Raw genomic sequence first — 24,910 nt, forward strand, 5'->3', positions numbered from 1 at the left:
CCCATCTCCTACTAGAGGTATCTTCTGGTGCCCAGTTCCTTGGGCCCCAGGTTTACCCCCGCCAGGGATGGAGCAGTGGCATTGTTCTGGGATGCTCCAGAACTTCCAACTGTCCCGGAACACTCTAGAACCTCCAGGCAAAGGGCTGTAACCAGGGTCACAGAGCATTCCAAGGCCTTCCCAGCCTAGGTGAGGCCAGCACCCCTCCGGTTCTCCTCCTTGGGCCCCATGTGGATGCTGGTACTGGGTGGGATTTTCCTGGCGGCTGCCGAGGCCTGCATCTTCTGCCGCCTCCCAGATCACGGCTTGTCCGGCCGCCTGCATCAGCTTTGCAGCCAGATGGAGGCCCAGTGGAAGGACTGTGAGGCTTCCTGGAACTTTCCGGCCTTTGCCTTAGGTAAGATCAGACATCCAGGGACGGGTCCAGCAATAGTCACCCCTGTGCCCCAAGGGGGGCAGCACCCAGCTGGCTTCCCAGCTGTGCCACAGCTACCTCCTCCTCCGTCCACAGCCTTTTCTGGACGCACTGGCCACTCCCCCTGGGAGAGCTTCCTGGGACTCTGGGAAAAAGTCAGGAAGGGCCCCAGAAGTTTCTTCTGGGCTGCTGAGCGAATCCCCCGTCCCTCTCATCTCCACAGATGACACGTCCATGAACAAAGTCACGGAGAAGACCCACAGAGTCCTGAGGGTTGTGGGTGAGGTCAAGGGAGAAGGCTCAACCTAGGGACCTGGATTGGCCCCGGAGGAGGGGGCTGGGGAGGCAGGTGGAGACTGTGATGGGGAGACGCTGGGGGAACCGCTCCTGCGGAGGCCCTGGGCACTATAGCTGCTCCCTGCCTCCCCAGAGATCAAAGGGTCTCTCTCCCCACTCCCTGCATATTGGCGGTGGCTTCAAAAGACCAAGCTTCCGGAGTACAACAGGGAAGGTACAGATGCAGGGAGGGATCGAGGGGTGCCTAGGAACCCGGGCAAAGGAGTGTGTGGCTGAGTTTATCGACCCCCACTCTCCTTGCCTCTCATTTCAGCTCTCTGCGCTCCCGCCTGTCGTGAGTAGGAAGGGGAAGGGGTAGCTCCGGCAAGGGGCCTGCGGCGGGGGGGCCCCAAAGGAGGGAGGAAGTGTGGGACTCTGGAAGGGTGGAGCCCAGGCCTCCCCACCCAGCGCTGGTCCCGCTGTCTCCTGCAGGGGGCAGCACCACCCTGTACAACTGCTCCACTTGCGAGGGCTTCGAGGTGCACTGCTGGCCCCGAAAGCGCTGCTTCCCAGGTCCTTACTCCCACCCCTGGCAGCACCCCACCCTGATCTCTGAGCTCTTGGGCTCCCCCAGCTTCAATGCATGTGGTCCCCAGGATCATGCACTGCCTCCCGGGTTCCCTGCAGGAAGTCACGATCTTTGGGAAGCCAGGATTCTGCTCCTCTCTGTCTCGGGAACCGTCCTGCTTCTGGGGTTTCTGAGCCTCTCAGTGGAGTGAGTTGGGGGATAAGGGTCAGAAAGAGCCTCATCGCCTCCAACCCATCCCTTTTGCTCCCCCCCCATCCTTCCTCCCCGCCCCCGGCCCTCCCCTTCCCTTCCCAGGGCTCCCACACTCTCATCTCTCAGGTACAGACACTTCCAAGCAAAAAGTGAGCTGTGAAGACGAGGACAGACCCTAGCCTCTGGTTCTAAGGCACATGTGCCCACAGAGTCCACTTGTCTCGTGGGGAAGAAACATCTAGCCCCTTAGTTCCAGCCCCAGCGGTTCAGTCTTCCAGACCCTGATACCCGGACGTTCCCAAGATCCCAGCTTCAGATGGCCTCCAGGGACCCAGGCACCCACAGCTGGAGAGTGCCTCGCCTCCAGCCCTCAACCAATCGCACAGGGGCAGTGCCCGTGCCAGGAAAATATCTACAGAAGGAAAGAATCCCCTCCGTGCACACCACCACTCCCACACCCCCTTCTGCCCGTTCCCGGAAAGCGGGGGCTGTCTGCCCCAGAAGCTTCTCTTGGCCCTCCTGTGACTGATTGGGAATCCGGGAATGAGTGTTCTGGAAAACTCCCTTCCCCTAGCGTGAGACCACATCAGTCAGCCTGCTGGCATGCTACCCTGCCATTTAACATTGTGAAGCCTTGGCCTCCCACGGAGGCCTCCCTCCTGCCAGGCCCAACTAAATCTGCTGTCAAATGGCCTCCACCGCTGCCTGGCCTCTATCTGCAGCTGGGGAGGGCGCAGAGGGCGGGCAGGGGGGAGGGGGGCGCTCGCGGAGCACACTGGTTCCCCAGTGGGGGGGATTTTGCACCAAGGCCACATTCGGGAACATCTGGAGACATTTTTGGTTGTTTTGATGGAGGGGGTGCTACTGGCATTTAGCGAGTCTAGACCAGGGGTGCTGAGAAACCTCGAAAACGCTCTGCAAAGGCCTCCACACAAAGACGAGCCTGTCCGAATCCCCAACAGGATTGTGTGCTGGAGAAATGCTGCTGTTTGGTCCCCTGGTGAGCAGGCATCTGGGTTTGGGGGATGGGAGATGGGACAGGAAGAGAGAGGCCTGTCACTAACCAACCCCAAGTCTCAGTCCAAGGGCCAGCCTGGAAGGGATCCTGGCGCTCCCTTAGCTGCCGTGTAGTTTTCAAACTGGGTCCCTGGAGGCTCCCAGTTCTGAACTGGCTGCACATCAGAGCTGTCTGGGCAACTTAAAACGCTACCTGTGGCAGGTCCTCATCTCCAGAGATGCTGAATTTAGTGGTCTCAGACGGGGCCTCAGTTAATGGAGCCTCCAGCCAGCCAGGGTTAGAACCACTGTTTGGGGGATCTGTCAAGACCCTGGAGATGGAGGAGTTCCCCTTGTAGCACAGCGGAAACGACCAGTATCCATGAGGATGCGGGTTCGATCCCTGGCCTCACCCAGTGGCCCCCGGGGATCTGGTGTTGCTGTGGCTGTGATGTAGCTCAAGCTCCGATTCGACCCCTAGCCTGGGAATTTCCATTTGCCACAGGTGCGACCCTAAAAAGAAAGAAATAACATAAAATAAGATAAAATAAATCCTCCCTGACTCTTCCTTGCCACAGACTCTAGAATTGGCCCTGGCCCCTGACATTAAGCCTCTCCATCAGTAGCTACCCTTTTTTTTTTTTTTTTTTTTTTGGTCTTTTCTAGGCCCTCACCTGCAGCATATGGAGGTTCCCAGACTAGGGGTCGAATTGGAGCTGTAGCCACTAGCTTATGCCAGAGCCGTAGCAACTCGGGCTCTGGAAACCTACGTCTGCAACCTACGCTGCAGCTCACGGCAACGCTGGATCCTTAACCCACTGAGAGAGGCCAGGGATCGAACCCGCCAACTCATGGTTCCTAGTCGGATTTGTTAACCACTGAGCCACGACAGGAACTCCAGTAGCTACCCTGTCTTATTCGGTCCTCAGACCAGAACTGTCCAGACACAGAGCTGGCATCCTGCTGGAATGACCCACAGGCGTCTCAGACGCCGCATGTCGGCCTTCCTTCCCCCCCCCACCTTGGGATCCTCTCTCAGGTTTCATGGCAGCGCCAACAGTGTCAAGGACATCCTCTTCCTCTCACCAGGAAGTGATCGGCTTTGCTGATGCTTCCTGAAAGCTGACCCCCTGGTGTCCCGGAGCTTTGTCTGTCAGCTCTGCCCACCCCGCAGCCATACTGAATGGCGTCTAGTTGTTCAGACACTGTTTCCTTATGTCTCCCTGCCTTTGCCCAGGCTTGTTCCTATACCTGGAAGGCCTTTCTCCTTTGGCTCGGCAATCACCTCTTCTGAGAAGCCTTCTCTAAGCCCCCGAGGCAGAGCGGAGTGAGTCTGCGCCAGGCCCCTCTCCAAGGGCACCTGTTACTTGTGTCTTTACACGCCTCCCTCTACACCACACATGACTCTCGAGAGCCGCCGCTTACGGTTTTGTGCCTTTGTTTCCTCAGAGCCTGGCACATGGTAGATACCATAGAGTATCCCTGATGACTCCAGAACCTTCTCTGATATCCTTGTGATATGCCCTCCTTGTGTAAGCCCTTCATGAGCACATGGCACCAGAGGCTGGTGGAGTTTGTTTGCTTTGTGCCCATAAGGCCAACCTCCCAGAGTGTGGCCTGCCAGAATGGGGATGGATTTTCTTCTTCTTCTTTTTTAAGTCTTTTTAGGGCTGCACCTGCGGCATATAGAAGTTCCCAGGCTGGGGGTCAAATCGGAGCTGTTTCTGCTGGCCTACACCACAGCCACAGCAACGCCAGATCTGAGCTGAGTCCTGCAACCTACACCATAGCTCAGGGCAATGGCAGATCCTTAACCCACTGAGTGGGGCCCAGGGGTCATACCTGCAACCTCAGGGATACTCGTTGGTTTCGTTACCGCTGAGCTATGATGGCAATTCCTCAAGCAGTGGTTTTAATGCCACTAGGTATCGTTGCTCAGCAACAGATAACTGGAATGGTGGGCAGAGGGTCCGAAAAAAGGGCTGGGTGGCTGGCATCAAAGGCCCGGGGTTGACAACATGCCTGGCCAGGCCCCTTCCTAGTGATGCATGTACCTGAGGGCTATCCCTTCACCAGCCTGAGCCTCAGTCTTCCTTCCTGTAAAGGGGAGCTCACGATGGCGAACGGGTATGGTGACTACGTGTCAGACAACTTTCTAAGCATTTTCAACATCGTATTAGTTATCCACAGCTGTGACACAAATTATCCTAAAACTCAATTGCCGAAAACCACAAGCACTCGCAGTCTACGTGGATTAGAAGTGCAGGAGCAGCTAAAATGGGGGATTCTGGCTCAGGGGCTCTGAGGAGGGTGCAGCAGAGAAGTTGGTCAGGGTGGCAGAAACCCAAGGGCTGGCGGATCAGCTTCCGAGATGGCGCAGTCACCCGCCTGGCAAGTTGGTGTTGGCGGATGGCAGGAGCCCTCCGCTCCCATACTCGCGGAACCTCTCCAGAGGGCTGCTGCCTGTCCTCAGGGCATGGTGGCTGGCCGGCCTCCGCCAGGGCCAGTGACCCAAGGAAGGCAGGCAGAAGCCTCACTGTCTTTCATGACCCAGTTTAGAAGTCACACACCATCCTTTTCACATTATCCCACTGGTTACACGGATCGGCCCTCTTCACTGTGGGAAGGCCCAGCCGTGTGAACACCGGGGCGGAGGGGAGGTTCATTTGGGAATGATTTTGGAGACTGGCTACCAGACGCATAACTCAGTTACTTTTGCAATAACCCCACAAGGTAGCTGCTCCTAATAAGTTCATCTTGCAGATGAGGAAAGAGAGGCAGAGAAACGTGAAGTAACTTGCTCAATGCATCGGATGGTAAGTGATAAAGCGGGGATTCAAACTCAGAGTCAGGCTCCAGAGGTGAGGTCTAAGCTGCTGCTCTGTAAAGGCTCTCAGCTCCCCTGTGAGGCTGAAGCAATACAGTAGATATGAGTTCTTCCACTTTGGTTTTTTTTTTTTTTTTTTTTTTTTTGTGTGTGTGTGTGTGTGTGTGTGTGTTTAAGTTCCCAGGCCACAGATTGAACCTGTGCCACAGAAGTGACAACACCAGATCCTTAACCCATTGACCTACCAGGGGATGCCCAGAGTGCTTCTACTCTGGAAAGCAAACCATCAGATATATACAGGGTGGTGGGCTGGTGACTCCATTAATTAGCGAGGCAAATGCAAATCAGGAAAGGATGGGACCTCTGGGTGCTGGGAGGTGGAGAAGGGGTGATGGTACAGAAGGCTTTTACCAGAGGGTCTGGGGAGAGCTAACCGTGTGGGCCAGGGAGTGCCACACTGGGGGGGGGCAGGGACAGGTTCACCAGGAGGACGCTTACACATCAGGTTCAGAAACTCCCATCGCTGCCACTCCCAGCAAAGGTGCTCGTGATGTCAAAAATCTCCTTTGCTTCACTCTGCCCAGACGACTGCCTTGTTCATTTGTTCAACAGAGCTTACTGAGCACTTGTCACATGAGTCAGACACTAGACTGGGCATGGGGGACCCAGCATTGCCCAGGCAAGATGAAGTCATTTGCCACCTGCAGCTTGGGATCTAGCAGGCGAGACAGACATGTTACGGGCAAATTCTGCCAGAGCAAAGAGTGCAATGTCGGGAAAGCACAGGGGTCTTGGGGTGCAGGTGACGAGCCCCGAGCAGGTAGGACTAGGCTTCCTGCATTTAGCAAGGCCAGACTGCAAGAAGGGCGGGAAGACTGCCAAGCAGGGGGACCGGCCCCACAAAGGCCCAGAAGAGAGAGCCAGAGCACTGAGGGGAGAGGTTGATTTGGGTCAGGTAGAAGGGGGCGAGCCCAGTGATCTCCAGGATTAGTGCAGAAAAGAAGGTAGAGTTCCCACCGTGGCTCAGTGGGTTAAGAATCTGACTAGTATCCATGAGGATTCGGGTTCAATCCCTGGCCTCGCTCAGTGGGTTAAGGATCCGGCGTTGCCATGAGCTGGGGTGTAGGTCGCAGATGGAATTTGGATCTGGTGTTGCTGTGGCTGTGGGGTAGGCCAGCAGCTGCAGCTCTGATTTGACCTCTAGCCTGGAACCTTCCATATGCTGCAAGCAAAGCAAGAAAGGAAGGAAAGAAAAGGAGAAGGTAGGGAGGCACGAAGTCGGCTCCTGACAGGAGCAGAAAGCTTTCCGCACAAGGCTGGGCCCCACCCCTCACCCAAACTCAAGGCGGGAAGGGGGTGGGGGCAGGGAGCTTGGCCCCCTGGGTGCCCTCTGTGTTTGTCCTCCTGGTTCTCTGCCCTGTGGGGAACACTTGGCCCCAGTGCTGTGAATGTGCTCATCCTTCTCGGATGCAGAGCCTGCAGGGCAGGGCAGACTTTGGGGAAATGCAGATGGAGGGGGTGGTGATGTGGGCGGGACGCCCCATCTCCTTGGCCTGGAGGAGGTGCTCCTCTCCTGCGGGGGGTGAGGTTGGTCAGGCTGTGCTCCCCCACACCCCATCCTCCTTATGGGCGAAGGTGGGGATGAGAGAAGCTTAACTCCAAAAGTAAGCAATGAAAAGGGGGAGGTCCTGTCGTGGCTCAGTGGCTAACAAACCCGACTAGCATCCATGAAGACGCGGGTTCAATCCCTGACCTCACTCGGTAGGTTAAGGATCCTGTGTTGCGGTGAGCTGTGGTGTAGGTTGCAGATGCGGCTCAGATCCCGCATTGCTGTGGCTGTGGCGTAGGCTGTGATTAGACCCCTAGCTTGGGAACCTCCATATGCCGTGGGATCGGCCCTAGAAAAGGCAAAAAAAAAAAAAAAAACCCTTAGCCTAGGAACCTCCATATGTCACAGGTGCAGCCCTAAAAAGACTAAAAACAAAAGAAAAGAAAAGAAAAAGAAAGAAAGAAATGAAATGAAATGAATTCCAAAGGGAGAGGGCAGGGAATGAGTCCTCTGATTCCCTGCTTTTTTTCCAAGACAGAGGCAAAGGTGGGGCTGAGCCTCCGCTTGGTTTCCTGCTGGCGCACAGAGGACCTAGGCGGGGAGTCCAATTGATGGCGCCCCCCATGCGCAGCCTCCTCTCCCTCCAAGGCCAAGGCCTAGGCACCGGCGGCCTGTCTCCCCCGAACCAACGGTCAAGGCCTCTTCCTGCTTCTTCTCTCTCACCTCTTCCCAGCCTCTTACTACCTCAGGCTGCATCTGTCACCCCCCAGTTAAAACCTTTCAGAGGTTACCAGAGCCCTCAGGTAAGGCCCCAGCTCCCACTGTGCAAGGTGCCTCCGAGTGAGCCCGGGTAGGCGTGACCTGGGCTTGTTCACCTGGGGCTCCAGAACCTGGTGACAGCTGGCCGGAAGGATGAACTGGTGCCTAGTCGGCCTCCTGCCAGCCTGTCCAGCTGCATCTGCCCATGTGCTCGACCCTCACGTATTCACCCACCAACCAGGGACCTCAGGGGCACCCAGATCTGTAAGGACACCGGACATTCAGAGGAAAATCAGGTTTCACATGCTCTTCCCTGAAGGGGCTCATGGAGCCATTGTGTTTCCCCCCAAGAACGTGGACAGCACCAGAACGAATCTCAAAGCGCGCTGAGTGAGAGAAGCCAACTGCAGATAATAAAGAGCGTGTGACTCCCCTGACAAAAAGGGCAAGAGCAGGCACAAGTGATCTGTGAGGTTTTGGGTTTTTTGTTTTTTTTTCCTTTTAGGGCTGCACCCGCGGCATATGGAAGTTCCCAGGCTAGGGGCTGAACTGGAGCGGAAGCTGCTGGCCTACACCACAGCCACAGCCACGCCAGATCCTTAATGCACTGAGCGAGGTCAAGAATCGAACCTGCGGCCGCATGGATACTAGTTGGGTTTCTTAACCCGCTGAGCCACAAAGGGTACTCTGACCTATGAGTTTTAGACGTCAGAATAGTAATTACCTCGGGAATGGGATTGACTGAAAGTGGATACATGGCTACTTCCTGGGACCAGAGAAATGTCTGGGTTTTAATCTGCATTCATGGATGTGAACATTTGTTGAAATACATTGAACTGTACAGTTGAATCTGTGCATGTTACTGAAAATACGTTATACCTCAATAAAGTACTGTCGGCACTGGAAGCTAATAATGTTCCCATGATTATAGTAATGACAAAAACCCTTAGTGTATGGATTGCATAGCACAACAAGAGAATCCAAGAGAAACTGGTGGGAGTTCCTGCTGTGGCGCAGTGGGTTAAGAATCCTACTGTGGTGGCTCGGGTCCTGTGGAGCCCAGGGTTCCATATCCAACCAGGGGGAGGTGGGTTAAAGGATTCTATGTTGCTACTGCAGTGCAGGTCGCAGCTGAGGACTGGATTCAATCCCTGGCCTGGGAACTTCCATACACTGAAGGTTCGACCATTAAAAAAAAAAAAGAAAGAAAGAAAGAAAGTTGAAGAGGAGTAGTTCCCGTTGTGGTGCAGCAGAAACAAATCCAACTAGTATCCATGAGGATGCGGGTTTGATCCCTGGCCTCACTCAGTGAGTCAGGGACCTGGCGTTGCTGTGAGCTGTGGTGTAGGTCGCAGATGCAGCTCAGATCTTGTGTTGCTGTGGCTGTGGTGTAGACCAGCAGCTGTAGCTCTGACTAGACCCCTAGCCTGGGACCTTCCATATGCTGTGGGTGCGGCCCTAAAAAAGGGGGGGGGGCAGAAATATGGACAAGCAATTAAAAGATATGAAAGAGAGGAGCTCCCACTATGGTGAAAGGGGATCAGTGGTGTCTTGGGAGCACTGGGAAGCAGGTTTGCTCCCAGGCCCGGCAGAGTGAGTTGAGGATCTGGCATTGCCACAGCTGTGGCTTGGGTGGAGACTGCGGCTCCGATCTGATCCCTGGCCCTGGGGTGCTGCATATGCCTTGGGGTGGCCAAAAATTAAAAAAAAAAAAAAAAAAAAGAAGATACAGAGGAGAGAGTAAAAAGGTTTCTAATCTGAGAATACCAGGAAAGGAAGATAGAGAGTATCTGGAGAGTTACTGGCTGAGAATTTTCCAAAACTGGTGACAGGTATGAATTCATGGACCCAGGAAACACAACATACTGAGTAGAATAAATATAAAGGGATCCATACCTAGACCTTCTGTACTAGAACTACAAAACACCAGAGTGCCTTTGTGATGTAGCGGGTTAAGGACCTGGTGTTGTCACTTCTGTGGCCAGGGTCCCTCCTGCGGTTCAGGGTTCCATCCTTGGCCCAGAAACTTCCACATGCTGTGGGTGTTGCCGAAAAAGAAAAGAAAAAGAACTACAAAACACCAACGATACCTTAAAAGCAGGAAGAAGAGATATCATCTACAAAGGAATGACAATTAGACTGAGCAGACATTTTCATAACCAATATGGGCCTTGCACTTACCATATGCCTACACTGACCCAGGTGCCTTAGGAAGAACAAGCCATATCCAGCCCCTTCCATGTGGAGCGGGCTCATGGATGTCAGAGATGCCAGATGTGCAGGGGACAATCCCAGTATGATGAGCGGGCCTGGTTGAAGGGCAAGAGAATTGGTAAGAAAATCATAGAAGCAGTACTGCGGTGAATTACGATCTTCCAATCAATGCTGGGTTTTCCCATGTGTTTACCAAGTAGAGGCGGGCTTCCCCCCCCCACCCCAGGGACTCTGGGGACAGCAGCTGCTATGCTCACACAGCCTTCCTTGGGACAGAAGGAAACAGGCCACACGTCCTAAGGCTGGTGGTTTCCTCCCTGGGCCTCTCCCTCAGGAAAAGGGAGAGGAGAGTCCTCCTCAAAGCCTTCTGGGAACCAGACTGTGTCCCTGCCCCACAAGCCAAGGAGCAGCAGACAGGGCCCTGGGGTCAGCAGAGGTGACTTAGGGGGAGGGGTGAGGCCAGGAAGTGCCAGTGATGGGAATTCGAGCCCTGAGGCCTGGGGTGCGGCCTGGATCACCAAGACCAGGTACCAAGCGAGGATGGGGCTGGGGAGCCGCTCGGAAGCTCCGTCTCCAACCCGACCCCCAAGGCTCCCCACATGTTCCACACTGAGGAGCTCCCCAAAAGGTCCCTTTTAGACTGGGAAAAGGGGGTTCGGAGCTGGGGAAAAGGCAAAGGCTTCAACTGCAGACGCTGTCTAGGCTGGGCACTGCCGTCCTGCACCGCCTTCAACACCCTCCCGTGGCGCCAATCCCAGACCCGCTGTACCAAGCCTTCTTCCTCCACCAGCGCCGGGAAGCCCTCTCCCCTGCTTGGGGGCAGGGGCTGAGCGCTGTTTAGCCTGGTTTTCCGGGGGGAGCCTGGACGGCATGTCCTGACCAGGGGCTTATTCCCTTAAGGGACGGAACTCTGGTCGAGAGGAGCGGAGGAGTTGGCACGGGGACCGGGCACGGACAGGGCTGTCTGGGGAAGGGTGAAACGTTCCTTGGGGAACCGCCCTCACCTGGTCCTCCCGGGCCCGGGCCGAGCCTCCAGGCCCCGCCCCGCGCGGCCTCCGTCCCGCCCTTCCCGGGATTTAGTCCCGGCAGCCTGGGCGGCTCCGCAGCCGCCGCTTCCGCCTTCGCCAGGTGAGAGTCGGGGGAGGTAGGGGCCGGGGGGCCGGGCGGGGCGCGGCCGCTGGTGCGGGGTCTCCGCTCCCAGCCCCTCCCGGCCGCGGCCGCTCCGATGCCCCCGGCGCGCGCTTCCCCGTCTCACCTGGGTCCCGGCCCCGGGGCTCCCGGGCGTCCTGGGCTTTCTCCTTCCCCGCCCCCTGCTCGCGCCGGATTCCGCGCCGCCTCCGAGCGTCCCTCTGGACCCAGCCCGGGGTCCTCTGCTTCCTCCGGGCTCAACTAAGTGGGGGGGAGGAGGGAGGGGGCCGCGTGTGTGGAAGGGAGAGTGTGTTTGTGCAGGCAGCCGGCACCTTGAGCACCTTAGAGCCTTATTTCATAAAGATTGGTGGCGTCGCCTTGGAGCCGGGTTAGAGCCGTGACTCAGGTGTGCGCGCCGCGCTCTGTACCGGAGCTGAGATCAGGTGGGTGTGGAAGGGACTGTGCACCTGGCAGCCTGGGTGGCTCTGAGCAGTACCTGAGTTTAAACCGCCCAGCGCAAACGCCCGATTTGTTGCTGCCTCGGGTGTAGAAGAGGCAATGCCCCTGGGCGTCTCTGGGCAGAGGGGGCAGTCTGCCAGCGGAACTCAGGTACCTGCGGACACGGAGCTTGAGATCTTGTGTGGGGCGTGTTTGTGAGGACCTGGCGCCTCAGATGTGAGGGGTGGTGTATCTTGGAGGCAGTGAACTCAACATGACTCAGGTCTGCTTGTGCGAGGGGACATGGCGGGAAGCCTGGTGTTCTAGGCAGTATATACTGGAGTGCCTCGCCTGTGAGGACATGTATCTGGGCATCTCAGATGTCTTTTGCAGTATATCTGTAGGGGTGTGTGTGTGTGTGAGTGTGTGTGTGTGCATGCATGCATGTTTAAAGCACGGTGTGGTTAGCGTATCTTGGTGTCTCTGGAGGACTCCTGGTGGGTCAGCATGTCTCAGGTGTATGTGAGTAGCTGTGTACAGTGGGGCACCTCGGGTCTACGTGGTGAATCTGGGTGGCCCCAGGGTGCGGGCACTGTGCCACAGGATCTCAGTGAGCAGGGCCACACACCTGAAGTCTGCGCAGTGCTGAAATTTAGCTGTGAAGAGAACATTCTTCTGGGGTGTGTGAAGGGCAGGACACCTGGCCTGCCCTGCTGCATCCCTTCCTCTGTACCTGAGTATTTCTGAGGGGCTGAGGGTGAAGCTGGCAGCCATGTCTCTGGTGCCTGAGTATTAGGCGACTCTCCTGGGCCACGTGTCTGGAGGGTAGGGTGTCAGCCTTAGGGGTTCCTCCTCCAGACATGCTCCCCGAGGCGGACTCCCTTTGGCTGCTGCGGCTGCTCCGGGACATCCAGCTGGCCGAGTTTTACCGACCCATCCTTGAGGCGCTTAATGTGACCCGGCCAGAGCACTTCGACTTTGTAAGACCCGAGGATCTGGATGGCATTGGCATGGGCCGGCCTGGTGAGGGTCCCCTGCCTCCAGGCCCTGCTCTCACCCTCGCCTGTTAGCTGCTATCCCCCGACACACACCCTCTTCTTCTTGCCTGTAAAACCCTTGCATCCTGCTCCCCTCATCTCTTCCCCCATCCCTCTGATTCTGGCCTCCTTCAGCCCAGCGCAGACTGGTTGAAGCCCTGAAGAGGCACCGTTCCGGGCTCAAGTCTAAGAACTGGGTCTATAAGGTGTGTGTTTTGGGTTTTGGGGCGGGGGCGGGAGGCATCAAGGGCCAGCTCAGGCCCTGGCCGAGAGGAGTATGCAGCGTTTCACACATCTGATTTCCTACCCCTTGTTTCAGATCCTTGGAGGTTTTGCCCCTGGGCAAAAGGAGAGCACCCCACCCTCAGACAGCCCTCCATCCCTCCCTGAGCCAGAAGGGGGACTCAAGTGTCTGATCCCAGATGGTGCCGTGTGCAGAGGGGAGCTTCTGGGCTCCGGCTGCTTTGGCGTGGTGCACCGGGGGCTGTGGACCCTGCCCAGTGGCCAGAGTGTGAGTGTCCCAGGAGCCTACTTCATTGTGGGCACCTGGGCCAGCTGCCCCCTCTGTTCTGGGTGCCCTCTCTGCTCTGGCTTTGGCTTAACTGTTCTCTAGGGTGCCTGATGGTGCTTCCCCTGACCCCTAGATCCCAGTGGCTGTCAAGTCCCTCCGGGTGGGTCCCGAAGGCCCCGAGGGCACTGAGCTAGGGGACTTCCTGCGAGAAGTGTCCGTCATGATGAACTTGGAGCACCCACACGTGCTGCGTCTGCATGGCCTGGTACTGGGCCAGCCTCTGCAGATGGTGAGCAGACCCAGAGGCCAGCTCCTGGGACAGCCCCGGGGCTGGTGGGTAACAGGAGAGCGAGCCAGGGTCTGGTGGAGCCGGACCACTGCTCACTGAGCTGTGCTCCCACAGGTGATGGAGCTGGCGCCCCTGGGCTCCCTGCACACGCGCCTGACCGCCCCGGCCCCCACACCCCCGCTGCCCGTGGCCCTGCTCTGCCTCTTCCTGCGGCAGGTGGCAGGGGCCATGGCGTACCTGGGGGCCCGCGGGCTGGTGCACCGAGACCTTGCCACGCGCAACCTGCTGCTGGCCTCACCGCGCACGGTCAAGGTGGCTGACTTCGGGCTGGTGCGGCCGCTGGGCGGCGCCCGGGGCCGCTACGTCATGGGCGGGCCCCGCCGCATCCCCTTTGCCTGGTGAGGGCCAGGGCGGAGGGGCAGGATCTGGGGGGCAGGAGCAAAGCGGGTGCGGAGGGGACGGACCTCCGAGAGAGGCGGGCACTAGAGGAGTCGTCTGGTCTGGAAGGGCCCGGACGTGGGGGCTTCCGGGGAGCGCTAAGGGGGCGTGCCCAGTGGCAGGTGGGGGCACCGGGGACGCATCCGGCCCCGTCAGGCCCCCTTCAGCCTCGCTTCCGCAGGTGTGCGCCAGAGAGCCTGCGCCACGGGGCCTTCTCTTCTGCCTCGGACGTGTGGATGTTTGGGGTGACGCTGTGGGAGATGTTCTCCGGAGGCGAGGAGCCCTGGGCGGGGGTCCCGCCGTACCTCATCCTGCAGCGGCTGGAGAAGGACCGAGCCCGCCTGCCTAGGCCTCCCCTCTGCTCCAGGGCCCTCTACGCCCTCGCCTTGCGCTGCTGGGCCCCCCACCCTGCGGACCGGCCCAGCTTTTCCAACCTGGAGGGGCTGCTCCAAGAGGTGGGAACCTCTGCCTCCCCGGATGCCCTCGGTCTCTCTGGCATCCGTTCTCTCTCCCAAGGTTCCATGCACAAGACTAACACGCTGACTCCCTGGCTGGGGTCTGGGACCCGACTGGCTCTGAACTTCAGATTCGGGACGCCTGCAGGGCACTCAGAGCCTCCAAGGGACAGCTGGGGTCTTGTGGATGCAGGCAGAAGGGCTGCGGGCTGCGGCAGAGATGACGGAGCCCAAAGCGCAGAGCAGTAGGATGCAGTGGGTGTCCCACAGGCAGGGGAAAGGCTCCGTGTGGGAGGGGGAAGTACGTGTAACTAACACCTCAGGGGTGTGACAAAGAGGGACTTGTAGGTGTTAAGTCAGCAGCGCTAGCACCTAGAGCACTTGATCTGTGTAAGATACCGCACTGAGTGCTCTCGGCAAAGCCTTACGCATATTTGCCCATTTAATCCTCACAACCCATCTCGATTTTAGAGGGGGCCAGTGAAGGCTCTGACGGTTTAAGTGACTTGCCTAAAGTCACACAGGAAGTGGAGGAGTGGAGATTTGAATCAGTCAATCTGACTTCAGGGCTGTGACAGAAACCGCTCTATGCACTACTGTTTAAGGAGAGTAGTCCTTACTCTGAGGGCATTTGGAGCCACGGAAGGGAGTTAAGCCACCTCTACGTGTTGTGCCACTCTGGCTTGGTGCAAAAGGGGATTAAAAGGATGGTGCTGACGATGGAAAGACCACGTAGGCACAATGGCTGTGAAGCAGAAGTGAGATGCAGAGGTCTGGATAAGGATGGAGGCAGTGGTGCTGGAAGGAAGTGGAAAACTTCCAGAGGTGCTGGGGAGGCAGATCTGAGAGGTCTGGGTGTGGAGCAGACGCAGTCACAGCACCCTCCCCCTGGTCCCCACAGGTGGAGCCCGGGCCCCCCTTTTGTTGCTCCCTGGCCCCTGGGCTGTGTCCAGCTTGACATGGAATCCGGGTCTGCCTCCTCCACTGGATGACAAGTGGGGGACAGGGACGGTCCCGCCCTGGGTCTAGGATAGAGGACACATGTGGAATGGGTTTGCGTGGTGGGTGGATGCTCTTCTCTGCTCGCATGACATGACCCTTCTGACTCACGCCACAAGCCCAGCCACCCTTTCCTCCTGTCTCTACAGGCCTGGCCTCCTGAGGGACGTTGTGTGAGGGATGTCACAGAGCCAGGTGCCCTGAGGATGGAGCCTGGTGACCCCATCACTATCATCGAGGGCAGGTGAGGGCCTCGTGCCTCCCACCCAGCCCCAGGGGGAGGACACCCCCCTGACCCTGGTCCCATCTCAGCCTCCCTCCAGCAACTTGAACCCCGATCCTCTGCCTCATCTCCTCCTTGCCCCACCGGGCTCCGAGAGCTCCACCCCAGTCCTGGCCTCCCTGCTGGAGCCACTATGGGTCCACAGAGCCCTTTTGTGTTAGAGAGAAAAAGGCTTCCTTCCTCTGGGCAGAGGCCGCTCCGTGGCACAGAGCTTGAGAGCTCCTCCCCCCTGGCTCCCAGTCCCTGCACCAGTGCCTCTCCCCACAGCCCCGACTCCACCACCTGGAAGGGCCAGAACGGTCGCACATTCAAAATGGGCAACTTCCCAGCCTCGGCAGTGACGCTGGTAGACTCAGGGGGCTCGCCAGCCAGCCATCTGCTCCCCAGAGGCGCCCCTGCCCGAGGAGAGCACCACCAGGGAAACATCAGTGGGTGAGGACGAATGCGGGCAGGGCTGGGGGGGGGGGGCAACCAAGTCCAGCAACTTTCCTGGAAGGGCCTGGGGAGGGGGGAGCAGCGTAAGCTGGAGGGGAGGCTGGATTCGCCTTCCTGCCAGCCCTCGCATTCCGGGTCTCAGCTTCCACTCCGGTCTTGGCCTGCCTGGAAGCCCCAGATTCTTTGGGAGGGGACACTGCTCTATGGGGTGGGGTGGGGGGTGTGGAGAATGAACCGGAACACTTTCCAACAGGGACAGAGCGAAGGCAAAGCTTCGGGATCCCCCTCCAGCTCAAGGCCAGAGAAGGAACATGGCCCTGCAGAGGTCGAAAGGTGGGCGTGGGCGTGGGGACAGGGCCACCGTGGTCTCTGAGGAGATCAAGGACAACTCTCCAACAATGCCTGCTGCTGTGAAGCCATGCTTTTCCACATGTGGCTTCCTTCCCCACATTCTAACTGCTGACATCCTGGCTGGCTGTACTTTGGTTTTTTTTGCTTTCGTCTTTTTAGGGCCACGCCTGCAGCATATGGCAGTTCCCAGGCCAGGGACTGAACTGCAGCTGCAGCTGCTGGCCTACGCCACAGCCACAGCAATGTGGGACCTCAGCTTCCTTCGTCTGCGACCTACACCACAGCTTGTAGCAATGCTGGATCCTTAACCCACCAAGCCAGGCCAGGGATCAAACCCGCATCTTCATCGACACTATCTGGGTTCTTAACCCAGTGGGAACTCTCTGGCTATATTTTGGACCGCATCTCCCCACTGCAGCCCCTGGCAGCGCTTTGGGCCCTCGGCTGCCTGCTGTCTTCTTGTTCCCCCCTAACACGAGGGCCACCCCAAGGATAGCCCAGGTAGACAGAGAACGGGAAGAAGGCAGCTGGGCCTCCTCCCAAGTTGTTTCTTTCTCAACCGTGCAGGCATTTCCAAGAGCCTGGAGTCAGTTCTGTCCCTGGGCCCCCGCCCCACAGGAGGGGGGTCCAGCCCCCCTGAACTTCGACATGCCAGAGTGGGGCCCCAGGGCGCCCCGGGCCTGCCACCCCGCCCTCCCGTTGCCGCCAGCTCGTCTTCCCAGCCCAGCCAGCCTCCCAGGGAGCGGCCTCCCTGGCCCAAAAGAGAACTCCCCCACAGTCAGCCCACAGGAGCGCCGGGGGCCAGCAAAGCCACTGTCCCCTCCAGAGGACCCCTGCCTGACTTCGAGCTGCAGAGGAGGATTACAGAGGTGAGGGCTCCCCGGAGTGTCCCGATGTCCGGAAGGGGCTTTGGGCTGGGCAAGGGGCCTAAGCGAGGCTCTGCCCCCTGCAGGTGGAGCTGAGCGTGCATGGAGTCACCCACCAGGAGTGCCAGGAGGCCCTGAGAGCCACTGGGGGAGATGTGGTGGCCGCCATCCGGAACCTCAAGGTAAAGTCCGACCCTTCCCTGGGAGCCCGCCCGCCCCGCCCGCCGGGCCTCTGGCAGCCGGCTGCCCTTCCTCCCGCCCCCGCAGGTGGACCAGCTCTTCTACCTCAGCAGCTGGTCCAGAGCAGACTGCCGGCGCATCCTGGAGCGCTACCAGTGGGACCTCTCAGCTGCCAGCCGCTACGTCCTGGCCCGGTCTTGAGCTCTGCTCCTTTGGGCATGGCCACCAGAGGGCCCGAAGGCCTGGCCACGTGGGACCAAGCAGAACTGGAATACGGTCCCCACAGGGCATTTTCCCAATGGGGAGAGCCTGCCGTAGGCGGGTACAGGAGGAGCCCAGCACCGGGCACTGGGAGCGTCCCCTCACCCTGCCGTCTGGCCTCCGAGGCCGCCGGCTCCCTGGCTGGGCCACAGCAGGAGGCGGTCCTCGCTACACAGGCCCGCCCAAGAGGCGGACTGGCAGGAACAGAGCTGCTAAACATCACACCGTAGGAAGCTTCTGTCGCTACAGAGAACGAGCAAGTGGCCATACTGGGCCGTGGGAACAGCCATCCTGAACCGCCATCAGCTCCCACCCTGGGCTCTGTGGGAGCAGCCATACTGACCGGGGCACATGGCTCCAACCGCCCCAGCTTCGTCGGGGGCCATCGTGGATGATGACAGTGGCCCTCTTAGACTCAAGGACACTTGATCCTGGCAGCCTGGATGGTGAAATGGGTCAGCGCCTGCCCAGCCCAGCGGTCACATTTCCCTTTGTTTCTTCCCACACCAACTCTTTCTCCTACCCTCTCCCAGGACATACACCTTCCAGTGTCCAAAAAGTTACAAAGTTTATATGAACATAACATACAAAGAGGCAGCCTCCTTCCTGGGGCGAGGGAAGAAGGGGTGGTGAGGTAAGGCACAGGGGGCCGTGGCAAGCACCAGCCAGGGGAGGAAGTTGGCGCTGGGGCCTGGGCCCTCCCGCCGGGCTGGGAGGGAGCGGCCACCTCAGTTAGGAGCCAGTCCCGATGCGGGGAAAGGCTGGCCACGCCTGTCATCTTTGGTGCTACGTTGAAGTCCCCACCTGTCACGAAACCCCAGAGCCCTGCCTTCCCAGGGCGCAAGGCCTGGTCTGGAGCAGAGGCTCTGGAAGGGGGTGGGAGGAAGCGGGGAGGGAAAGTCTGAAAGCGATACGCCTGTGTGCCGGGAGTGCAGGGGTGCTGGTGGGAGGCACGGGGAAGGGCTCTCATATCTACGCTTCCGGAGGGGCCAGAGGTGAAGGAGGCCAGGGGAGTGGGCTGGGCCGGGGCGCCAAGCCCCCAGCCTCTCAGGGGTCCCTGTCTCTCCCCTGCAGTGTACACGGAGGAAAGGGACTGTCTCTGAGGAGGGGCCAGGTCAGGGCCAGGGACCATCGTGGATTCTGGTTGAGTCTGATGGTCTCTTCACCCTGAGGCGGCCTCTAACTGGTGACGGCTGAGGGCCCGGCGCCTCCTCGCTTCTCGAAGAACATGTAGTCCTGAGAGGAGGGCACGGTCAGCCGGAGATCGGACTGGGCCAGCCTGGCTCGGGGGTCACAGCGCAGGCCTGGAACTGCCCCCCCCCCAGCCCCACCGCGAGTCTCTCCCTACCCCTCTCCTGGCAAGAGGCCAAGAAGGGCATAGAGCCTCAGCGTGAGAGCAAAGGGGTAGCAGATGAAGGGGGGACTCACGATGAGGAATGTGGCGCCCAGCAGCACAGCCTTCACCCTCACGTCCAGGTCCAGCGGGAACTGCAGGCCGAAGTCATCGGCGTCGGTGAGGGCCTCTCGGAGCAGCCCGCCCCACTGCTTGCTGATGCGGCCTACGCTGCGGGATTCGTCCGGGGTCTTCACCTGGCAGGAGAGAGGGAGGGCGGGCCCCGCTGGGGAGGAAGTGCCTGATGTCACCTGCTCGTCTCACTCGCACAGCGGACGCACTGTGCGGGCTCTACACTTAGGGAACCCTCCCAAAGCCTTGGGTTTCCATGTGACACGTGGGGAAACTGAGGCCCCGGAGGCCACTCTGTGAGAGTAGAGCACAAACCAGGATACAGCCCTGGATCCCATTGAGGGGGGCGAAATGCAAGCAGCAGGAGACTGTCTAATCTCTTTAGTGGATGGCCAGTGGCTGGGTTTGTTCTAGTTAGCGAAGTCCCTGCTGCCCACAGCTGGTGCGGTTTGTGCCCTGCACAGAGTATCTTGGCCAAGCAGGCTAACTGCCTGGCTGCACCCTACCAGCCGACCAGGCTGCTGGAAGGCTGTGTCTGCCCAGAGGGTTGCCTGTCCTCTGATCCACAAGCTAGGGAGGCCCCCGTCCAGCATCACATGCCAGCCTCATCCAGGGCGAATCCAAGCACATCTGGTGCGGAGAGAGGACCAGTCATGATAAGCCCTGCCGAGGTGGGTAACTCACAGTGACTCCCTGGTCTTTTTCTGATGCTTGTTCTCCAGCAGCTTGAACTAAATCTCCGCCCTTCCCCTCCCCTCTCCCTCCCCTGCTCTATAGCCCTGGGGCACTGCCTGGAGACCAGTCTCCAGCTGGGCAGGGCCTCTCCCAGCCAGCCCTGTTGTCCCAAGAGTGCAACCCCTAATATGAACCATTCATAGTTATGTAAAAGGGAGGCTGGCCTGATGAGAACCTCACAGCCTACACACGCCCATCCAGAGGTCACCCAACCAGCTCCCATCACAAAACCTCCCCAAGGTGACTCAGTTTTTACAAGTAACCTTAGACAGGGCACCTCATCAGAAGCTTGGAGAGTCTACTGGATTAGACCTGTGGTTCCCCCCTTATCTATCTACACAGGTAGTTAACCCGAAGTACGCCAGGGCCTCTGTCTTCTAGGAAGGAAGGTGCTTCCCAGGCCTTCCTCCGAAATGGTCACCACTTGGGTTCTCCAGGCTCCCAGAGGGTGACTGGATGCATGTCAGAAGGATACTGCCTGGATGCTAGGGTGGCGGTGTTCATTTGGACTTGCAGGTTGGCAGGGCGAGTTGCACATGTTAGCAAGTTAAATCTGTGCCTGCTCCAGGGCCTGGGCTCAGGAACTCAAAACACAGCAGCCACACGGGCCCAGCTCACAGTGCACTCAATAACCATCCTGCACCCTAAATCCAGCCTGGCCTTGAATCCCACCACCCCCCAATACACAGTTGCAGTAACAATCGGCACTGGCCCTTAAGATGAAACCCTCTTCGCCGTATTTTTTTTAAGACCATGGGCCAGACTATTTCTGAGTAGAGGAAAACCGGAAATATGGTAGGCATCACAGGGGATTTGGACTGATGGGCTCGTGCCCATTCTGTCGGCCATCCTGCCTCACGGTTCATCTTGGCTTATGAAGGGCTCAGATCTCCCCTTTTTCCTGATACCTCAAAGTTGGTGTCTGTGCCACAGCCACAGGTCCAGCAGGGGCCCACTACTCGCAAAACCGTCTGGCGATCAGCATCCTGAATGGAGAACTTGGGGAGGAAGGGATGCCAGGTCTGTAGAACATGGCCAATGGTGGTGCCCGGTGGAGACTGTACTTCCATCTGGAGCGAGAGGCAGACAGGGTCACTGCCCAACCAGGGCGCCTTGGCCCAAACGCTCACCAGTCTACTTTTATCACCTGTCTCTCTCCCCTCTTAAGACTTCCCATCCCCTTCGCTAGACTACCTGTCACGCTCCTCTCTAGACCTCCCATCCCACCTGCTGGCCAACTTGCACTTGAGGCACCACTCTCCCCATGCCTCCTCCCGGGTCTTGCTCCCATCACTGGCCGCCCCCAACCCGAGTCTCTCCCTGGCCGCATCCTTCCCCACCCACCTCCTGGAGGCCGCACGGACAGCAGCTGCAGCCACAATGGAGAGGGCGGAGCAGGCGGAGCACCTCTCGGTCCCCGGGGTCCACCAGGCGGACTCGCAGGGGCCGACGGGCGCCACAGCACAGACGAGCACAGCAGTTGCTCTCCTCTGCAGCCTGACCTAGGGGCTGTCCGGCCCCCGAGCGCAGTTCGTACCGGTTACAGGTCTCCCAGCCCAGGAGCGCTGCCAAGGGGTGACACGCTGAGGCTCAGGCACCACTGGACCGAGAGCCCACGATCTGCCCCCATCACGAGGCCCAACCTACTCCTCCTTCCACTCACTTTCCACCCGCTCAGCTTTCTGGTGAATCAAGATCTGATCAATCTGGAAAGAGAGTAGGGGCCGCGCAGACGTCAGCTGGAGGATCGAGACGCCTGGGTACCCCCCCCGCCCCCTCACCCCTCCCTCCCTTCCTTCCACTCACCTGCACCAGGAATTCGAGGCCGAAAGGCACCCCGGGCACTGGCAAGAAGGGGGCAGCTGGCCCCGGGGCCGCAGGGCCGGGCGAGGGGAAGAGAGCAAAGCCGGGCGCTGGGGCAGGCACGTGGGCAGGCACTGGCGCCTGGCTGGGCCCGGGCCCAGGATGCAGCGCCGGCTCCGGGTACCCAGCGGTCACAGGATAGGGAGGTGGGGGCGAAGGGGCGTAGCCCTTGGGGGGTATGTAGCCTGTGGGGGGACAGGAGTAGGTTAGAAGGGGCCTCCCCACCTCACCCCTCTACCCCTTAGCCCGCGGGCTGCCAGGCTGAGTGGAGGGAAATGTGGTGGCAAGAGACGGAGAAAGATGGGGCGGGGGAGCAGGGCGGCGGCTTCCTGGGAGGAAGGGAGGGGCCCCACACAGCCAGTCCGAGCACATTCCCGGAGGATGCGTCCGACACTGGGCTCCCAAGTCCGTGAGGGGATAACGGAGACCCTCAGCCTTGCACCCACTTACCTGCCATGGGAGACGGGGGAGGGTTCGCGGGATGTCGGTGTCCCGGAGGCTTAGTTCTAGAAGTGGAGGCAAGCTCGGAGACAGCCAGACAGACACAGAGACAGACACAAAGACGGACAGGCAAACGCGGAGAGGCAGCTGCGCCCACCGCCGGCCCAGGGTCTCCAGGGCGGCGCGTCTGACTCGGGGAGAAACCGAAAGTGTCAGCGGGCAGGGCGGAGGCCCTGGGACCCTGGTTTCCCTCAGGGGCCCCAGAACCGCCCCCTCCCTTTGTTCTCCCATTCTCCGCGGAGGCGGCTGTTGGCAGACGGCAGGCAGATGGGCCCGCGGTCAGACCGACGGCCCGACCTCGAGGGAGGTCTCCGGACCCCTCAGCGCCCCCAGCTCACCTGAAGCCCCTAGAACAGCCGGGGCGCCCAGCGCTCGGCGGCTCGGGGAGCTAGGGGAGGCGGGCCCGGGAACTGGCTCCGCCCCCGCCCCTACCAGACCCCGCCCCTCCCGGCCTGAGCGACACGCCTGCGCAGAAAGAGTGCCGGCTCTCCTGCGGGGCCTCGGTCCCCAGGCCCCTGGCTCCGCGGCTTGGCGAGCGTCCCCGCCACTTCCGCTCGATGCAGAAGCCCAGAGAGAAGCTCGCCTGGGAGGGCAGCTGGGTGAGACCTAGCTCTGCGACCCTTGCCAGGTCCGCGGGCGCAGAGTCCTCAGTGCCCCTTGGTGGGAACGAGGGCGGCTTGCGCGGCGCTGGACCCTAGGCTCCTCCTCCCGAGGGCGGTTCGGGCCTCGCTGACGCAGCGGAACACCCTGAACACTCATCCGTTGGCTCCTAGGACCGGCTCCTGGCTCCCCTTCTGCCTCCCTGGGACTACCTCGTCAGTCTCCTCTCCCTGACGCAGCAGTGACCCCCAAAGACACCTTGAAATTACAGCACTTCCTTCAGGCGCCCCCAGCCACTCGGGGGACAGGCCACCGGACTGTCAGTAATGATGTAAAATGAGGCTCAGCGGGAGCAGAGGAGGCAGCGCTGTCAGCAGGGAAGGCTTCCCCCAAGAAGAGTCGCATCCTTCGCTTGCTCTGGGTCCTGAGCCCAGGCCCGCAGGTGTGAGGAAGTTCTGCGCCTCAGGGCGCTATAGGCTGAGTGACAGGAGATGAGTTTAGAGAGGGAGTCCGGCCCACGGGCCCAGAAGGCCTTGTGCGAGCTGGGATTTGGCCCCAAAGGCAGCAGGGAGCCCACTGAAGGATTTTCAGATGGAGGGAGAAAGTCGAATGTTTTAGAAAGCCATTTAAACACACGAGAGGCACCCAGTGTGGGTTGTAGTAGTCTGGGGAGAGGATGGCTGTGATAGTGTGGGTGGACAAAAGTGGCAGATTTTAGAGATATTTAGATAATAATATAGAAGTTTTTGAGGAGATGAGATGTGGAGGTGAGGAGTTCAGGATGACCTCATGTGTCTGGTGACCAGTAGATGGAGGTCTCATCCGTCAAGATGATCATGGGGAGGGAGTTCCCGTGGTGGCTCAGGAGGTTAAGAACCCAGCTGGTATCCATGAGGACTTAGGTTTGATCCCTGGCCTCACTCAATGGGTTAAGGATCCGACATTGCCTGATTGTGGTGGTGTAGGTCACAGGCTCAGCCTGGATCCCACATTGTTGAGGCCATGGAGTTGGCCCGCAGCTGTAACTCAGATTCAACCCCTAGCCTGGGAACGTCTGTACACCACAGGTGCGGCCCTTAGGAAAAAAAAAAAAAAGGAAGGAAAGAAAGGGAGTTCCCATCGTGGCACAGTGGAAACGAATCCAACTAGGAGCCATGAGGTTTCAGGTTTGATCCCTGGCCTCGCTCACTGGGTTAAGGATCTGCTGTTGCCATGAGCTGTGGTGTAGTTCACAGATGCTACTCCGATCCTGGGTTGCTGTGGCTGTGGCGTAGGGCGGCGGCTACAGCTCTGATTGGACCCCTAGCCTGGGAACCTCCCTATGCCGCAGATGCGGCCCTAAAAAGACAAAAAGATGAACATAGGGAGAAGCAGATTTGGTGGTTCCTTTTCCCCATGTCCATGTTCTGGGCTGGTCCAACAGCTTCAGTCATCATCTGCATCACACTCAAGTGCCTCGCCTCTCCCCTGGTACCCTTCATTGCCTCATATTCTAGCCAGCCCCAACTATGCAGCAGCCTCCACCAAAATGTACAAACACATAGAAATTCCATTATTCAACAGAGATTAAGTGAGCACCAACTATATTTCAGACAGCATTTAAGGTGATAGGAAAATATAGCAGTTTTTCAAAAAATTAAAATTTCTAATCTTAGAGAAGAGACAGATAATGTACCTTAGATACATCTAAAGTCAGACAGTGACAGGTTCTATAAAGAAAAATGGAGCAGGTAAGAAAGATAGAGAATGGTGGACAGGAGTTGCAATTTTCTTTGGCCACCACACTCATGGCATGCGGAAGTTCCTGGGTCAGGGATTGAACCTGAGCCACAGCAGTGACAATGCTGGATCCTTAACTGCTAGGCCACTAGGGAACTCTCTCTCTCTCTCTTTTTTTTTTTTTTTTTTTTGGTCTTTTTGTTGTTTTAAGGCCACACCTGCAGCATATGGATGTTCCCAGGCTAGGGATCTCTCTCTCTCTTTTTTTTTTTTTTTTTTTTTTTTTTGTCTTTTTGCCATTTCTTGGTCCGCTCCCACAGTATATGGAGGTTCCTAGGCTAGGGGTCGAATGGGAGCTGTAGCCGCCAGACTACACCAGAGCCACAACAATGTGGGATCCAAGCCGAGTCTGTGACCTACACCACAGCTCACAGCAACACTGGATCCTCAACCCACTGAGCAAGGCTGGGGATCAAACCTGCAACCTCATGGTTCCTAGTCGGATTCGTTAACCACTGAGCCACGACAGGAACTCTGCC

The 24,910-nt window shown here is 58.7% G+C and overlaps 3 protein-coding genes across 6 annotated transcripts; 2 read left to right on the forward strand and 1 right to left on the reverse strand.

Moving 5' to 3' along the window:
* Positions 97-3,099, forward strand: TMEM95 (transmembrane protein 95). The gene is made up of 5 exons (XM_021067820.1): positions 97-397; positions 639-695; positions 846-926; positions 1,026-1,046; positions 1,184-3,099. The coding sequence occupies exons 1-5, from the start codon at positions 229-231 to the stop codon at positions 1,468-1,470; spliced, it is 615 nt and encodes a 204-aa protein (XP_020923479.1). The 5' UTR covers positions 97-228; the 3' UTR covers positions 1,471-3,099.
* On the forward strand, positions 10,111-18,079 carry TNK1 (tyrosine kinase non receptor 1). 2 transcript variants are annotated; one of them, XM_021067821.1, is made up of 13 exons: positions 10,111-10,945; positions 12,242-12,406; positions 12,556-12,626; positions 12,740-12,931; positions 13,065-13,220; positions 13,335-13,618; positions 13,840-14,113; positions 15,262-15,356; positions 15,663-15,827; positions 16,084-16,163; positions 16,749-17,050; positions 17,134-17,229; positions 17,315-18,079. In XM_021067821.1, the coding sequence occupies exons 2-13, from the start codon at positions 12,244-12,246 to the stop codon at positions 17,426-17,428; spliced, it is 1,992 nt and encodes a 663-aa protein (XP_020923480.1). In that variant the 5' UTR covers positions 10,111-10,945; positions 12,242-12,243; the 3' UTR covers positions 17,429-18,079. The 2 variants fall into 2 exon arrangements, with proteins under 2 accessions (XP_020923480.1, XP_020923481.1); XM_021067822.1 differs by lacking the exon at positions 10,111-10,945 and adding an exon at positions 10,975-11,388.
* PLSCR3 (phospholipid scramblase 3) lies at positions 18,038-23,548 on the reverse strand. Of its 3 annotated transcripts, none has more exons than XM_005669207.3 (8): positions 22,391-23,548; positions 22,002-22,179; positions 21,495-21,736; positions 21,352-21,394; positions 21,033-21,253; positions 20,597-20,758; positions 18,917-19,078; positions 18,038-18,724 (listed from the first exon to the last, which is right to left on the reverse strand). In XM_005669207.3, exons 2-8 carry the CDS (start codon positions 22,006-22,008, stop codon positions 18,668-18,670), a joined length of 894 nt encoding a protein of 297 aa, XP_005669264.1. In that variant the 5' UTR covers positions 22,009-22,179; positions 22,391-23,548; the 3' UTR covers positions 18,038-18,667. The 3 variants fall into 3 exon arrangements, with proteins under 3 accessions (XP_005669264.1, XP_005669265.1, XP_020923483.1); XM_005669208.3 differs by having other exon boundaries at positions 22,002-22,183; XM_021067824.1 differs by having other exon boundaries at positions 22,002-23,548.

The sequence above is a fragment of the Sus scrofa genome, chromosome 12 (genome assembly GCF_000003025.6).
Source record: "Sus scrofa isolate TJ Tabasco breed Duroc chromosome 12, Sscrofa11.1, whole genome shotgun sequence".
Lineage (NCBI taxonomy): Eukaryota > Metazoa > Chordata > Mammalia > Artiodactyla > Suidae > Sus > Sus scrofa.

Excerpts from the sequence above, each read along its gene's own strand:
- TMEM95 (XM_021067820.1), top strand. The coding sequence starts at position 229 with ATGTGGATGCTGGTACTGGGTGGGATTTTCCTGGCGGCTGCCGAGGCC. Across the intron at positions 696-845 it reads CAGAGTCCTGAGGGTTGTGG|AGATCAAAGGGTCTCTCTCC; the intron begins GTGAGGTCAAGG and ends CTGCCTCCCCAG. Across the intron at positions 1,047-1,183 it reads TCTCTGCGCTCCCGCCTGTC|GGGGCAGCACCACCCTGTAC; the intron begins GTGAGTAGGAAG and ends TGTCTCCTGCAG.
- TNK1 (XM_021067821.1), top strand. The coding sequence starts at position 12,244 with ATGCTCCCCGAGGCGGACTCCCTTTGGCTGCTGCGGCTGCTCCGGGAC. Across the intron at positions 15,357-15,662 it reads ATCACTATCATCGAGGGCAG|CCCCGACTCCACCACCTGGA; the intron begins GTGAGGGCCTCG and ends CTCTCCCCACAG. Across the intron at positions 17,230-17,314 it reads CCGCCATCCGGAACCTCAAG|GTGGACCAGCTCTTCTACCT; the intron begins GTAAAGTCCGAC and ends CCGCCCCCGCAG.
- PLSCR3 (XM_005669207.3), bottom strand. Across the intron at positions 19,079-20,596 it reads GCACAGACACCAACTTTGAG|GTGAAGACCCCGGACGAATC; the intron begins GTATCAGGAAAA and ends CTCTCCTGCCAG. Across the intron at positions 18,725-18,916 it reads TGGGCGCCACATTCCTCATC|GACTACATGTTCTTCGAGAA; the intron begins GTGAGTCCCCCC and ends CCCTCCTCTCAG.